A 17438-nucleotide genomic window follows, 5' to 3' on the forward strand; every position below is an offset into this window, starting at 1 on the left:
GAGGAAGTTTATAGAAGGACATTAGAGAAATTGAAAAATTAGCTGTGTGATTCGTTATTTTTTTGATGAAACAAAACAACAGTCTTGTCATGTTCTGGTGACAAGAAACCAATTATGATGAAGAATAAAGACCTCAGAAGGACTTTTTATAAAATCTTGAGTTATTGAAGTTGTTAGAATTAAGTCTTGGGAAAATGGCTATAGATTCTGGAGACAAAGAAATAAGGTGAATAATATGGTAATATGATACTTCTGCTGGAGTCGATAAGATTTTTTTTTTTTTTGAACTTATCTTTGGATATCTAGAATGAAAAAGTTGGTATATTCTAAGTGGAAAATTCTTAAAGTTGGGACAAGCTGGCAAGGAATCATGGGCAAAAATGTAAAAAAGATCCTCAGTCAAGAAGCACATGTGTTACTATAATTACTCATGTCAATAGGTAGCCCTTTGGAATGAAATCCATATTTGGTTTGTTAGCAATTTGTTGTTTTTTTTCTTCCTGGCCGTAGATAGATCTCAGTGACCGAGACATTTGGAAGCCAAAGTATACAGACCTTTTCTCTCTTCAGCCTTTTATTTGAAAATATGTGCTAAAAACAACCACTATGATACTTGCAAAGTTTTTTCTTCTGAATGATGCTATCCTCTGAGTACTTATGGTTACACATGGAATCCCCATGTGGTCCCTGGGTTGTGGTCTGGTATAGAAACAAAAATGCTACATGCATGTGGTAGACCTCTACCTCAGGAAATACTCTAAAGTCAACCTCAGCAATTATTTCTGAATCACAAGCAGAGTAGTATTTTAGATGTTGGCCTAGGGTTCGCACCTTTTTATTGATCTAGGAGAAAGCACTTCTCTCCCAATTTATATTCGTTCTTTCCTATACATAAATGCACACCATGTATTTGGTGATTCTATATATATGTAGATTTCAGGAACCATGAGTGAAAGTCATGCAGTTTCTATCTATATATTGCACCTTTTTTCCCCACTAGTAGTTTCTTTTGCTCACAGTTTGTATCCTTTTGTTTTTTGTTACTCACAGAATAGCATTCTAAATTACTTCAGTACACCATACCTTTTACAAATACATTTCTTAATAGCTTTTCAGAGAGCAGATTTCACAGAACATGGTTTCGGAAGTTTTCTGATGTTAGTTTCTTGTAGGATATGTCTGAGGAATTGCCAGTCCTTGAATGCATTTTCCACACAAGGCTGTGGTGTTTTTTTCCTCTCCTATGTCTTAGGTTAATTTGAAAACCAGTACTTACCTTCTCAGTAGGAGCTATCAGAGCCCTTTTTGTTCTTGTGGGTAAAAATGGAACTCTCACTTTCTTTCTTGTGAAGCTGTATCTGATCTAGGGAAGTGAAATGGACTTGGCATTTGCACTTTGTTGCTTTTTCCTGCCTTAAGCACTGTTTAAAAAAGCCAAAAGTGTATGCTGAAGAAGAGGACCCACAAGTTCTAAACCACAAATTTTTGTGGAACTGATTTTCCAGATTATACCTATTTTTGTGGAATTTCAGTTTTTTGCTCATATTAGCTCAGTACCTTTCAGATGAGAATGTGATTTGTAAAGAATATTTTTATTGTAATTTCTTTAATAAGGGCTTTATCCATCAAAAGGAGAAGTTTTGGGTTTTTTTTGTGATTTTTATGCAGTTGTTGAGAATTTTGCCACCCTTATGATGCTTATAAAAGCTATATTTATTGGTTTTTAATCACATGGTGTGGTTTGTTATTCTAAAAATGCCTTTTTTTTTTTTTTTAAATAAAAGTGGTCCAGGGGGTATCTCCTGAGAAAAGGACTAAGCGGTAAAACAAATTTTGTTATTGGTTGTTTTGGGGGGTGGTTGTGGTTTGGTTTTGTGTTTTGTTTGTTTGTTTTATTAATTCTTAAATTCACCGTAGGAATTGATAGAAAAGTTTTAGCTGTTTATTTATTTTACATATTCTGTTTTGTGTAAATCAATCCTTGACTTTTATTGTCACATTCCTTAATGTGCTCTTCTCATCTCTAAGTGTTTAAACTTTCTGGAGACTCTTTGGAATAAATGGATAAATTAATAGACGACAAACATGAATAGGAAAAGAAAAGTCTCTGCGTATCTGCTGTAGTGTTTGACTGCTGTCACCTTGTTAGACTGGAGTCCTTGCAGGAATTCTAAACTTGACTGTATGTGGCCTTAAACAACCTGATATAGTGTCTAAGGTGGCCTTGATTTCAGGTGGGTTGCATCAGGTGTCCTCCTGAGATGATTCCAAACTAAATTTGTTCAGTGATTCCTTGAATATATTCAATTGTATTGATTTACTTGCGCTGTGGAAAAGAATTAGCTACAAAAGGCCAGACTTGCATTTATCTTAGAAGTCCTATAGATTTCAGTTGAATCAATTGTAATATAAGCAACTGCTACTGTAAAATAGGTGATGTTTTGCATCTGCTTGCTTTGTTGTTTTTTTTTTTTTTTTTTTTAATTAAAAAGATATTTTATTTATGAGTGTTTATTAAGGCAGTACTGGGATTGAAATGAACCAGCCTCACTTCCCAGGAGAAAATTGCTGTGATGTGTTCTGTGTTGTCGTCTCTTTCTTTTTCCCCATAACCTTGAAGTCTCTTCCTTTTAATATGAGATTGGGCATGCTTCTGTTGTATGTTCAAATACAGGTAATTACTGTGATGTTGTTGTGCCTTTCATTGTGGAGCTTATAGGTGTAATGCTTCATGATGGTGGGGATTTTCTACATATCCCATTATATGACTAAGTATACACTGTAACATGATGGAGAACACTGGCGTCTTGCTGATACCTGATTTTCACTATCTCATGATAGGGGTAGGGCATACAGCCTTGGTATTGTCTGTTTGATTGAAAGATAAAAAGGCAATTGTTTGAGTGAAGAAGAGAAATACTCTTGTTTCAGTCTCAGCCTTGGATCTTAGATGTTACAGGTTCTCAGTCCCCTCATCTAACCAGCTTAACAACTTGTATGTACAGACAGACATAAGTTTGCATACCTACAGGGATTTAGATGCTTTACTTCAAGGAAAAAAAAAAAAAGAGAGAGAAGTAGGCTTTCTTTTTCTAATGTAGCATGAAATCAAATTTTGCATCTCTTAATATAGAGATGTGGATGCTATATGCATTTGGCAACAGTTCATTGGTTCAAATAATATTAAATGATACTTTCCAAAGTAGTTGATTTTCTCCTTTTACTTAAAATTTTGAAGCTGTGTTTGCCTTGTGTTGTGGTTTAAAATGACTTAAAAAACCCCCAAAACAACCCAAACCAAAAATTGAGAACCATAAACCCCCCCACTTTTAAAAAAGTAGAAAACTTAATTGGATTTCCAAGTTTATTTGGCCATTTCATTGTCTGAAACGATAGAAAGTTTATATTTCTATTTCTTCTTATAACGTCTTCCTAATGTTTAACTTTGGTTCTAGACAGAAGTCTTATAGATATCTCATTGAAAAATTATAGCTTATCCAAAATTCATTAATTCAATCATATTGCTTAACAGTCAAAGAATTTCAAGTATCTCCGAGGAAATAATTAGCCTAATTTCTTCTTGTGTAACTAGTTTGTTATATTTTTGGCACAAACTCTTAGTTTCTTATGTAAATCTTGTGTTAATTTTGTTACTTCCAAGATTTTTTAAAATCATGTGCATTGTAATTATGAATGCAGTCTAACTTTCCAAATTGAAAGACAGTCCGAAATCTCCCTCTGGTCTCATGTCCTCATGGTCTTGTGATGTTAGCCCCTGCTCAATTGTATACTTTCCTTGTTAGATGCAGATGATAAATACTGAAAATTTAATGCAGAATTTAGGAGCTGTTAAGAGCTTTCTGGTTAAAACCAATACAGAATACTCTTTTTCTGTAACAAGACTATGAATTCTATTCATTAAATAACAAACCATTAAGTGAAAGTTAACCACATGGATCATGCTATCTCTGTAGGAAATTTTTCCATTCAATTTTACTGTATAGTCAGCTACTTAATACGGGAGGGAAAAAAGTCTGGAGAAGCTTTTCATTGCAAACAAGATATTGCTGAGGTAAATTACAGAATTGGAAGTTATAAAAATAAAACACTAAAAGGATTGAACTCTCCATTGATTTGAAGGATTCAGAATTACTGCATCATATTGTTTCATTCTTTTTGAAGAAAAAAAGGACAAATCACCTGGATTTCAGTACCTGATTACAGCTACCATTTTTAGAAATTGATACCTGACAGATAAACTAAAAGAATTTAGCTTTACTGCTAGGAAGGGAAGTTAGAATACAATCTCAAAAAATACAATCTCAATCGCAAAAAAAAAAAAAAAACCAAAAAAAAAACCAAAAAAAAAAAAAACAAACCAAAAAAAACCCGAAAAACAAAACCAAAAAAAAACCAAACAAAAAACCCCCAAAACCTCTGCCAGTAGCTATTGTTCAATTTTAGTTTTGACAGTGGTCTTTGGTAATGTTTATATTGTTTTTCATGCCACTGAATTCCTGGCCATAATAAATGAGAAGTATTCATCTGCTTATGGTCTAAGTGTTATTAAACAAATTACTTTTAGTGCTGAGATCTCAAGCAGGAGTGAAGTGAGAAAAGTAAGATTATTTTTTTTAAGAAAATTTTACAGATGCTCTAAAGTTAGTTTTGATTATGTTGTACATCCATACTCTGTTTTTTCTTGGGCTATGTATCCTTTGGGATATGTGTATTCTGTAATCAAAAATTTCTAATTATAAGTTGTTAAGAGGCCACATGTTTGTCCTGCAGCTGCAGTTGGTGTAGATCAGGAGAAAAGTCTGTATCAGCTGGGTAAAAAGAAGAAAGTTTGTGTTTTAAACTTGCTAAAAGGTGCTTGGAGCTTTGGCAGAAGAGCCATGAGGAAAAGTACACGTGAGCTGATTAGAACTTCGTGATACAGAAATTTATCATCCGTTTTGCTCTTTATCACAAAGGTATTGCCAGTATATATGCTTTCTAAATGACTACTTTTTCATTTTATTGTTTTTGGGTTTTTTTAATCTCATATTTATTTTGGATAGGCTTTTTGGAGCCTGCAGTTTCGACCAAAGACTTATTCTTCAAATAATGCAGTCTGCGTTATGTCCGGTGAAGAAACAGCTAATAAGCCTGTCCTAGATTGAACAAACTGAATGAGTCATTTAGTAAGCATAACCATGCAAGTAAAACCCATACGTTGTCATAGGTAGGGGTTAACCACTGACAGTGTTTGCCAGAAATACAAATACAGCAGCCCCACCCTCAGCCACCTCCACATATACTGCTCTGACAAAACAGACAGCAATATGCCCTGTAAGTTGTTCCTTTAAAATGTACAAAGTTCTGCAAGTAAGTTAGCTACTTACACAAAATTGCAGGCAGTATATTGTCCAGTTGAATGTACCTGGCAAAATTAGTTGTTTTTGCTACTGAGGCAAATTTATATTTGATTTATCAAGTAATAGATTGGGACTTGATTAATTTGAATTCTTACTATCCTGAGGTGGACTTTTAAGTGGATGAAGAATACTTCTTAATTCAGTGCGTGGTCTCTCTACCATTTTTGCCTTTTGGATGTGAAGAATGCAGGGATTTCTGGTGGGATTACACCATTCCTCCTCCTCCTAACTGTTGGAACGGGGAAGAGAGGCTTTTTTTCCCAGTGTACGTTTTTCTGTCTTATTCCTTATGAATGACTCTTGGTCTTCCTGAGTATAAAACCATGATTTTGGTACGTCTGTCAGTTAAGTGCATTTCCCAAAGTTCTCATGACCTATGTTAAGCTGATGGTCAGGCTTTGGTGACTGCATTTTATGTAGGAAAGCTTGCAAGGATCTCAGTGTCTGTGTTTGAATATATTCATCATGCATTGTGATCAGTCATAGAGAAGGAAGTCTTGGGCAACCTGATCCGAATGCAGTGTTGACCCTGCTTTGAGCAGGAGCTTGGGTTGTATGACCTGCTGGTCTGAGTTCTGGCCTAAATTATTGTATGATTTGAGGAATAAAAACTGCTGGAAAAGCAGTGACTTATGTACTCGTGGTCCGTGAAAAGTTTCCTTCTTTTCACAGGAGTGTGCTGGAGAGCTTCTCAAGCCTTTTAGGACATGACTGTCTTGAGAACTGTAATGTTTTGGAAATGGCCTGGGCTGGATGACCTACTGTGTCTTTTCCAACCATAATTTCTATGAATCTGTAATTCTGAGGTTGACTTCTTGTTGCCCAATTTTACAGTTACTTAATTCCAGTATCAGACATATTTTAAGAGACCACATTTAGTCATGGTAAGACTGTGTGGGTTGTTTAGGTTTTTTGTGTTATTTTTTAAATCGTTCTGCAGATTGTCAGGACTTAATGTATTCTTTCCTATTCCGGTGCCACAAATAATGTTCCTAGTCTGTGAGAAAAGAAAAGTCTGATTACCCATTTTGGAATACATGATTGATTAAAAAATGCTGCTCCCAAAATTGTTTCAGTTCTGTGTGAAGTGTTAGGATAGTTCTGCTGTTTATTTATACCAGAAATGCATTTCCATCACCAGAATAAGGGGTGGAATTGAGAAATTGTGTATTTGGTCATATTTTCAGCATTGTTATCGATTAAGCTTATAACGAATTATTTTAACATTTTAAACATTTTTTTTTTAGAGCTAAATGCATGTATACTTTTGAGGACTCCTAGCTAAAAATAGGCTTGATTTAATTTTTTTCCAAACAGTTCCTAAAGCATTGGTTTGGCCCTGTTCCGTTCTTGCAGAAGGCACCCCTTTCTTTATATGCAAGAAAAAACATCTTTTTGGAAAGACCTCTCCTAGTAAGAGCTCTTGCACTAGCACTCTTTGAAAAGAGCACCTCAGCCTTTGAGTTTTTGAAGTGCATTATGCCAGCATCCCTCAAGAATTAATTCACTCTTTCTATCCTAATTTGCTTCCTGCTTACTTGTGATATATGCTAAATTTGCCAGTTTCATTCTGATTTTGGTTTTTTTCTTTGTTGGATACAGCAAAGCACATAAACAAATCATGATTTCTTTTTGATGGACTAAAAACTTAGCTTTGTTTTTGAAAACGGAGGTGCGTGTACATGTATGAGCATACATTATACAAGGACAAATAGCAAACAGTCCTTCCTAACTGGTTGAGAATCACTTAGCGTAGAATTCCTGTGGGATCTCCAAAGAACTCTTATTGGATGATTCACATTTAGGCATGAAAACACCATTGATACTACTGAGACTTGCTTGGCATCTGTTTCTCCTTTATTCCGTTTAAATGATGTGTGGAATAATTCATAGATTAATCAGGTGGTTACAGCCATGAAATGTCTGTGTTAAAATTTGTGGAGTAAGGTAATCTTAGGTCAAAATAGTCTTGTGATCATTACCAGGCTTACGAAAACTGTATATGAAATGTAATAACAGAGATGATGGATTCAATAACAAGTTGGTCTCTTTTTTTTTTTTCTTCTGCTCTACATCCTTTTTCTCTATCAAACGTTACTTCTGTTTTATGTATACACAGGTTCTTACGCATTTTCTTGTAGGGGTTTATGTTGCGTTCCTGGAAAGCCTCGCTAGTATTTAATACACATTTTGCCTACAGAGGCTTCTGTCCTTTATTACCTCGTGTCAGTGCTACATTTGGTGATACATGAAAGTAGTTAATCACTTCTTAGAACATTATTTTTTATACTTTATAGCTATTTTTGTTTGCCTTTTTTTTTTTAAAAAAAAAGCGTCTAAATTTTAGTGTGCCTTTCCAAAATTGCTTTAATTCCTGTTGCACTCCTCTGAACTTGTTCCAGTTTGTCTTTGTAAAACACAGAGCTGAGTATGGAATGTACTTTCCCCAGTTGAGGCATAACCCGATCTGTGACGAGAGGAATAATGTCTCTTGCTCTTGGAGGAGAAAATCTGCTGTGGTCCTCTAAAGTAACTTTGCGTAGAGCCTGGAGGACTATGTGACATATTGTGCATGGGTAAAATACCTATGTGCCTTTCTAAAGCCTCTCTTTCTCCAACTGACTGCTCTGATTGCTTCTTGAATGTTGCATTTTGCACTACTTATATAAATCACCAGTCTGTTTAATAGTAGGTAGCATGAATACGTTGAGCTGTTTGTGCATTGCTGTCTGCTTCAGCAGTGATGTTCTATCTATACAACTTCCATCGCTGCTATTTGTGTGTGCGTGTTATTTTTTTCAGTTATATATTAAAGCTCTGAATGTTAATGCAACGCGTGAATGTGTGACTGGTTAAGGTTAACACTGTTGGGAAAAATACCCAACTACCTTCTTTCTCTCTTAAAAATAAAACAGCACAAAACTCCAACCAACGCAAAACCAACAAAACCCCTTGCAATCCTGCAGTCCCTAAAAAGATATTTAGTTCTTATAACACATGGGAATATTGGACAATACTCTTCTTTAATGTAACTGAATCTGTGTGCTTGCACTGTGATAGTGGTGTTTTAAACTCAGTTCATCAATAAGAACTTGGAAATTGATTTGTTAAACTCTGGAAGATGTGTGTTTGAATTGAAGTCTTTTTTTGGTAGTAATTTTCAGCAGCGGATATAAAATGAAGGTGTCTCCTTCTGACATTCTAATACTTTAATTCAGAGACTTCCTCCAAACCCTTTGAATTCTTCTGTTTCTGAGCGTGTGCTTTCACAGTAATAAAAGTTTCTCCAGCCTACAGTCTATTTTAACTGAAGTCAATTAACTCTTCAAATATTTTCCTATTCTGTAAAGACCCAAAAGGTTTTTTTGGATAATTCTTCATTCACGTATCAGAATGATTTATTTTTTTTGAATACATATAATACCCTTCTTGAACAGCCATATATATCTTGAGTTACTTTCATTAGCTCAGTAACTTATTCTGCATTTTTGTGAAAGGAATTGCAATTTAACTATAAATATATCAAAATGCCACAGAATTCAGGGCTATGGCTCAAAAATGCTGATCAGTTTGTAAGATCTAAATCAGCCCCTCCATGAAACCTAGCGAAGGACCTCTGTGGTAGCAGAAAAATTTCCAGAAATTCACCACAGTCTTTTTCTAAGTTGTAGTTTGTGCTGATGTTGCCAAACAGCTAAGAAGAGATGGGGAAAGCAGGAAATCTTTTTGGATTTAATCACAGAGCTGATTTGGAAAAGCAACTTAACAATGAAAAATATTTTCATATTTTAAATCATAAACACAAAACTGTGAAGTACATGGTAGATCATGATTGCATTTAATTGGATGATCTTCATTATTAATGGAGAAAGTTCTTTCTTTTGGAATCTGATGGTCAGGAATCCTACTTATGGCCTTTTTTTTTTTTTTTAATATATATCCAGACCAGGTTGTTTACTGTTTTCAGTACCATTTGTTGAGGTACTTGAGACTTGCCTGCTATAATTAAGAGCAATAGATACAGCTTTTAGAGTATCATCTTTCTGTTTTCCTATCTTGGAATGCTTTTTCTATATTCTTGCTTTCAAAAGATGTTTGACAATATTGATGGGCAGTGCTTGTCTTTTCCCTTGAAGACACTCAAATTCCATTGTAAAATACCCATTTTCTTTGTCTTGATCAATAAAAAAGTGCTTCTTAAGAGAGATCTTGCAGTTCCAACCCATACATCCTTTCTGTGAAAAAGTTCTTATTTAGATCCCTTAATCTTTTGTAGAACTTACAAGTATGGAAGACTTCAGTTAACCTGTGGAAATGGGTACTTGGATGAAAGACGGAATACTCATTTCTAAAGGAGAATGTGATGAGGTTTTTGAAGAGCATGTAGATAAGCTAGGTAGCAGTTGTATCCGAGGGAAAGTCTCTACTCATCTGCCATGTAACTGAAGTATAAATACATGACTAATTTTGTCTTTTGACTCCTAGTTGATCATAAAATCAGCACATTTCTCTTATAAGACTGGCCAATGAAATATACCCACTTTCCTGGATTGAAGAGCATTGTATTACTTCTGCTGCTGGGCTTTTAGGGTTTGACCACAGTGACTTGTCCTACACAAGTCTGTCCTTTAAAATGAACACTGTACCTTTGGTTTTACAAAGCTTTTATTGCTATTTTATGAGTAAAGGGGATATAACATTTTAGTGGGGTGTTTTTTGTTTTGTTTTTAAATCAAGATTTCTGCTATATTCCAGTACCGGTTGAAAGATGGACGACGATGACTTTGGAGGGTTTGAGGTATGTTATTTTCAACTGTTTTCATAGGAATTTATAGCATTTTGTAAAATATGTAACAATAATTTTTTCATTTTCTAGGCAGCAGAGAGTTATGAGTTCGGAAATGGTGAAAAGCAGACTACATCCCCTGCTATTGCTTGGGCAGCATTTCCTACAGGTATTGATAATATTGCTATAAAAATTCTTAATAATATATTGCTGTCCTTCTGTATTCACTGTCAGTATTAGTTGTTCATACACAGTAATATCCAGAGGATGTTCGTACACAATAAAAAAATAAGCAGTAGTGAAAACCTAGCATAAGAATGTTCCTGAGTAATTATTTTGGGAAGCTGCCCTTCTCAAAGTTAAACTTTCTTGATGAATGAAAGTGAAGTAGAGTTTATCCAGTTTAAAGGTTGTTTGTCATCTCAAGGGAAGAAGAAATGGAGCTTCTTCACTCAAAGGATATTTTTTCTTTTGAGTATGGAAGTTCTGTTGTAAATGATGGGAAAACATGCAAAAAGAAACTTGCAACATATTCAAGACCTATTTTCTTCCTCTCTTAGATTTTTTTTGACTGTGATAAAGTTTTTTAGTTGCTTTGGGGAGGATGATCTCTTTTACTTAAGCAGTTTTTAAAGTTAGAAAATAAATATGCATCCTTTATCTCAAGCAGAGGCTGAAACATTGTGTAACTACTTTTATTAATTTATACAAATGCCTGGTGCCTGTCTGGATTTTAAGAAATGAAAGTTTATTGATAGCGGACAAATGTACAATATCTGTAGAACTAGAAGATTAAGGAGGTGTTGCTGTTTGACAAGTGATTTTGTTGTGGGAATTTAGTCTAGATTTCATAGCTTTCACAAAAAGAAACATCATTTTAGCAGCATAAGGAAAAAAAAAACAACCCACATTATATTCTTTGGTCAGGAACTAAAGATTTATGCCTGTTATTATATTATGCTGAATAAATTATGTAAACTAATTATAGTTTTAAATATAAGACGAGGATTTGTCTCAGTATGAGCTCTCCATGTTCTTCAAATGTTTTTATTTATTTATGGTGCTACTGTCTTTCATCCATTACAGAATAATTAGTTTTATTTGTGATTGAAATAAAGGAAAACAAATAATAAGGAAACTGTATTTTCCCAAAAACTATGGGTTTTTTATATTCTGTATCCTTATGTGCCTGTAAAGAGGATCTTAAAATTTAGTGCTGTGCTTGCATGTCAACAGATTCTGGTCTTATCTCTGCTTTTCTAAGGTTATGAATAATACGTCTGTTGCTTATAGTGAATAGCAGGAACAGGATCTGGGTCTCTCCATGCTGTGACAGTGTTTCATTTTCGGAGGAGTTCATCTCTGGACATTATAAGGAGCTCGTGTGGTGGAGCAGATGAAAAAACTAAGCAGATAGTCACTAAAGGAGGACTGTTTTGGCTGTGATGGAGCCTCATGAATCTATCTGTCGTGGATTGTTCTAAGTAAAACAAAACCTGTTTTTATCTAAAAAAAAAAATGCAAAACATAAGAGGGTGAGAGATGCTTTTTTCTGTGAAATTAAGACAGAATCCCCATCTTACAATGGGTTGGAAGTGCAGTCTTATTTGTGGCATAGAAATAACAGATGTTTTGAAGTGTATTCAATATGAGATGAGGTGATCTGTACTAGTGTGCAGACATGTAAGCAGACATCTGCATGGCTCGAAGGGTGCTGTTTGCAGCTATTGTGTTCAAATGGTTGTTTTCAGTTGTTTTTTTTCATAATACACTTTGTTTTTCTGCAGAATGCTAACATGACATTGGAGACGCATACAGCATTTGTTATGGGTATATTGGGTGTCAATTGATACCTATTAATGTATCCCTAAACTCATTCTTTAAGCAATTCAGCCCTTACTAATAGTTGTCCATTTACATTGAACTAAAAGTTGTGTAAGTACAGGAAATAATTTTCTATTTTGAATTAAATTTATTAGTTTTCGCTTTTTGTTTTGCAGGAAAGATTATTATTTTTTTTTTAACAGATTCTGTTCTCTCATAAATTAAGTTGGTTTTCAATGACAACTTTATTGGGTGTTTGTTACTTATGTATTTTAGAATTCATTTGACGTATTCTGTTGTGTGCTAGCTTGCTGTGTATTGGCAAATGTAAATTGGTTGATGTCTGTCAGTACAGTAGTTTTCAGTTTATTTTTCCCGAAGATGCTTATTAAGCATTATGAAGGCTGTAGAACCCTGTGTTCTAGCTCTGATGTTAGAGTTGACAGACATTCCTGCCTCGTGGAATACAATTTCCTGTCTCTTACAGCTGTGCTTGAGCAACCATATGTGAGGCTGGGATTTAAGCAGATCACCGAAATTTGCACACGCATAGTCTTAAACTTTCTGTCTGTTACTTTTAACTGAAAATGTTCAGTGATACAGTTTGTGGTGTATACAGTATAACTTAAAGGGTCATTGAATTGTATCATTGAAGAAATGGGTAGTTGAGGATGGAAATTTGGTTTTTGTTTCTTGGGTTTTTTATTTTTAACATGTGAAACCTACATGTGGGGGAACTAACCTGCAAGTAGTTTGCAACGTTCTACAAAAGTATGCCAAAAATTATTATATGGTCTTTTCCTCAGAGCCCTGCTGACATATGATGTCTTAATTGCTGGATATAAATAACATCCAACTAGTAAATGTTACTTTTGCTTATTTTTTTCAGTGGTGTATTTGATATCTAATGTCTTCATTCTGAAGCTCAGTATGAGCTTCAGTATACAACTGAGTATACTGAAGTTATATATATGTGTGTGTGTATATATATATCTCTATATATATCTATCTGAGTATACTGAGTGTATATATATACTCAATATATACAGTTGAGTATACAACTCCTAGAGAATGTTGATTTAACAGTTCGTGTTCATCCACTTGATTTTGTTTTCAGAATTTCTGATCCCCCAGTGATTTTAATAATTGTTTGAGCTTCATTGGTAAGATAAAGGTAATAGAGTTTTTCTTGCATGAGCAGGATGGCAGACTGTTACTGATCTCTGCTTCTATTAACAAACTGCATGGTTTTGTCAGTTCTTACATACAAACCTATGACAGAATATTGGGAAGTCAAGGGTTCAGAAACTATCAGATTTTTTTTTTTAACGTACAGTTCTGGCAATAACTTATATCTGCATCTTATTTCAGCCTTCTCGGACATATGACTTTTGATATACCTGCTTTTCTTTATAACACTGCAGCAGATCGATGAGCAATAACATTTTTGTTGGAAAGTCATCAGGCCTGTCAGACTCCTGCCTTGCTTACTGAAGAAGTTAGAGATAGGTTGCATCAGGGCAGGATACTGTGGAAGAATATTTTGTCATTATTATCAGAATGGCTGTGTATCATAGCAGGTGGTGCAGCAGCTGAAGAGGAGAGGATATGTAAAGTGGTGCTGAAAAGCTAATATATCCATACTAGATGGAATTCCGGAGTTTTACCTTCAGACTAGCATTAACCTGGTCCTGTGGACTTGATCATCCATTAGCTGTTGGAGTCCAGTTAGATAGCTTTATCAGAGGCAAGTTTTTGTTTCAGAGGTTCTGAAATTGTTCCATTATGATAGCCAAGGCATGGTAGGCAGGAATGATTGAGGGGTCATCTTCGTAAGTGAATTTTGAGTTGAACTAAAATGCTAATGTAATTTCACCAGTAGGTACACAAGAGGAATGAATTAAGAGGCTTGAATTACAGACATAGCACATGTAATTCTAGGAATGTTCAGTTTATGAATCTCTTAACAAGTGTTTTTGTAAAAAAAGAAGTTTGAGTGATACCTTGGAGAATTGCTGCCTCTTCTTGTCTTCTGCAACGTCATGTATTTAGTTGAATAATTTTAAACCACAGTGTTCAGAGGTGGTCACCAGTTGTTTCTCCTCATTTCCTAGGCTTTATTTTGACAACTTAAGAGGTGGGGTTTTTGTTTCTGTTTTTTTTGTGCCTCTCAAATTCTAAGCATTCATTACTATAACTGGAATCACTGAAAGCTCGATTTGATTTTAGAAGGTTCCACATAAAACTGTATTATTTGAAAAATTAAGTCTTATGTCTAGTATTGTATATCCCAAAATATAAGAATACCTTAAGCTTTAATCTCTGAGTGTCCATTCCTCATTGGTATCCAAACTCAGTTTTGGTATTTACTTTTGTGACGAATTATTTATGTGAACTATGATTATACTATGGTGAAGATCACCAAAGGATGAACGCTAACATCACCAAAGGTTGAACGCTAACACCACAAGGATCAGTGTCATGCTAGGTTTTTCCTTCTTACTTGACTGTTTAGTAAGAGAAACAGCTCGTCTACTCAGAATTTTAGTTGGTTTTCCATCTGCTGGAAATTTATGTCAAACTGAAATTCAGGGTATTAAGTGATAGCATAAAACAGAGACTTCACTGGTTTTTTAGAAGCAAAAAGGTCGTATTATCTGTCATCTTAGTAGGTATTGGTTATAGGAAGCTGCCTTTGTAAGCAGATATATGGAAGGGGAGGGGTGTTTCACAAATATGGTACATAAAGGAAGCCTTAAAAGTCCCATTTCCAATTCTGGAGGAGAGTTTACTGTTAAAGATGCAGTTGTGTCCCAGTCCTTTGTTTTGTCCTGGTTACCTAAATTGATTCTTGTTCTGTTTGCTGAAGTGCTAACCTCTAGGCTTTTCATCCAAGTTTCCATTTTACACTAGGCTGGGGAGTTTTCATTGGTTTTTTTTTTCCCCACATGTCCAAATCTGCTGTTGCTGCAATTAGCATCCTGATATTCTTCTGTCTTGTGGTCTATTTTGTTTCTTCTTTTTGTTAGATGAGGTTTGTATGTTCCTCTATGTTAACCTGAAACCCAGAACTTGGAGGTAAAGAAGATGGGACACAGAGTGCCTAGGTTTAAGGACTAGTGTGTCCTTTTGAATGTCTTTAGGCCAATATACGCAGTTGTTTGCGCTGTGTATGCATACTTGTACAGTATTAAACAGTGATATTGAGAGACTGAACCTTACTCTGGGCTGGTGGCATCTTTCACGTTTTACCAGATTTGTAATGATAATGTGAGCTGCTTTTTCTATACTTTTTTGTCTACTGCAAAGGCATACCTGTAGCTAACCATATCAAAGTTTGGAGCACTTTGCTGTTAAATTAAAAAAGGCTATCTCTTCTCCTTTCTTTTTATTTAGTTTATGTCTGAATTTTCCTTAAAGGTGCTCAAGTTTCTATTGTGCTGAGTTGATAACGATGATCCACTGTTCAGGATTTTTATGGCATAACTGGAAATTGTTAGGGGAGATCTCTCATTCCAGTATAAATTACACTTAAGTTTTATTAGCTAGAGTTATTTACTTTGTTATCTTTTGATCTCTTATAAAATGTAAAACTGCTTCTATCATGTGTCTTCGTAAGCTGTTTTATATGTCTTCTGAGACAGTTGAGGATTTTTTTACCTTTAAAATTTATAAAATTTAGGAGATTTTAAGTATGGTTTTACAGTTGACTTAAACTTATTAAAGATCTTGCTGAAGCTGAAAAATTATGCGAGTGGAAAGAGAAAAACCTAAAACTGCTGCCTTTGATCGTCATTGTCTTATGAAACCTGTGTATAAGTCTAAATTCAGTATGACCTATGATTTTGAGCGCCCCTAAGTTGATAGTACTCAAAAATAGAGGAACTTTGTATGGAATTACGCTTCAATGCAATTAGATTGTAAGAGGTATATAACCTTACGATTGACGTATGATGATACTTGTTGCTAGTGTGACAGGTTTTGCTAGGTATAGATTTCAGAAACAGAATTAGCGTTTGAATGCTTCTTCATAAAGTGTGTATATTTTCTGTTTTTTTTTTTTTTTTGTATTAGTGTCTGAAGTCCGTATATCTCCTGATGTTCTTCTGGAGCACTCTGTGCCTTCTTCCTGCCTGGTTTCTTCTGACTCATTCAGTTTATCAGGTGATAACGTGGCAACAGCTATTCAAACAGCCAACAATGTTATAAAGCCAGCTGTTATTGAAGAACAGGTAAACTCACAATTTTTAGGTTTCAGTATGGGAGCTTGATGTATTAAATATCTTAGAATTGTATATTTTGTGTGCAAATTTAGATTAAATTGCCTTTTAAGAGTAAAAGGTCCTTGGATTTCTATGATACAGACTTTGAAGCAAAATAATTTCTAAATTATGTTTAAATCTTGTAACTGGGAGACACCATACTGCTTTGGTGTGGTCTGCAAGAGAGATAAGTGTGTTAAAGAGTTATTAAAAGTTAAAGCCATGCTGATAGTGCTAGACAGGAAAGTAGGAAACAGTAGCAGGAAGGTTCTCTAAAAAAAATTTGTTACTGTTAAAGCTGTAAATATTTTGTCTCTATGTATATGTCATGCTTTTATGTTTTCTCAAGTTGTTTTAGAATTAGAGAATTGATGTTTAATCTTTACTTAATTATAATTAATTTTAGTTTTATTTTTTATTTTATTATATTTTACTTTATTTTTCCTCCCCCATTACTTCTAAAGTTGATTTTTTTGTACTTTTTATTTTTGGTAATATGGCACAGTCCTAGTTGTGTGATCTTGATCTCTTCTTGTGACCGCAATGCTGCTGAGAACTGATCTTAGCTTCCTTTTAGTTTTTAACTAAACAATTAGATGAGCGAGGGAGGGGGGAAAAAAATTTCTGCCTAGAGACTAGCACGAGAATGCTAGGTTGCTGAGGACAAGAATTAAATAGATTTACCTGCCCAGGTGAATTTTTATTGCCATTGTTTGTGGTGACACCTATTTGAACAAGTTTATTGATTGTAAAGTTCCTTGTTTCAGGATGCATAGTGGTATTTACTTGAATAGGAAAGTACTCTTGGCTTTCTCTGAACCAGTCAACATTTTGGGCTAGCTTGTGACTCTCCTGTTTTCAGTGCTTACTGGGTTTCTTATTTTTCTAGTAGTCCCATCAAGTCCTAGGGCTACTCATGATGAAAGTTTAATTTCATGATTAGGTCAGATTTCCATAATCTGACCGTTTAAAAGCATTTCTCTAGAGATATTTAAACAACGTGTACAAAATACTTGTTTTGATTAAACTGACTCTTAGTGCTTTTCCTTTGAGCAGTATCTGTATGTTCATACTTCCAGGAAGACTGTGGCTAGTACAGCTCCAACAGTTCAGTCTTACTAACGACTTAGTTACTGTTCTGTATTT

General features: G+C 34.7%; 1 protein-coding gene across 6 annotated transcripts in view; it reads left to right on the forward strand.

The window, feature by feature from the left end:
• The window catches only part of CCDC91 (coiled-coil domain containing 91), a 148371-nt gene that overhangs the window by 16060 nt on the left and 114873 nt on the right, over positions 1-17438 (forward strand). For 3 of the 6 annotated variants that reach the window (XM_054214313.1, XM_054214304.1, XM_054214323.1), the window contains exons 2-4: positions 10176-10218; positions 10297-10375; positions 16105-16262. In XM_054214313.1, coding sequence (XP_054070288.1) covers positions 10189-10218; positions 10297-10375; positions 16105-16262 — 267 coding nt within the window. In that variant the 5' untranslated portion in view covers positions 10176-10188. Of the gene's footprint in view, positions 1-6812; positions 6834-9425; positions 10219-10296; positions 10376-16104; positions 16263-17438 lie in introns of those variants that run through there. The other 3 variants (XM_054214332.1, XM_054214342.1, XM_054214297.1) reach the window with 3 other exon arrangements.

Source organism: Rissa tridactyla, chromosome 1 (assembly GCF_028500815.1).
Source record: "Rissa tridactyla isolate bRisTri1 chromosome 1, bRisTri1.patW.cur.20221130, whole genome shotgun sequence".
NCBI lineage: Eukaryota > Metazoa > Chordata > Aves > Charadriiformes > Laridae > Rissa > Rissa tridactyla.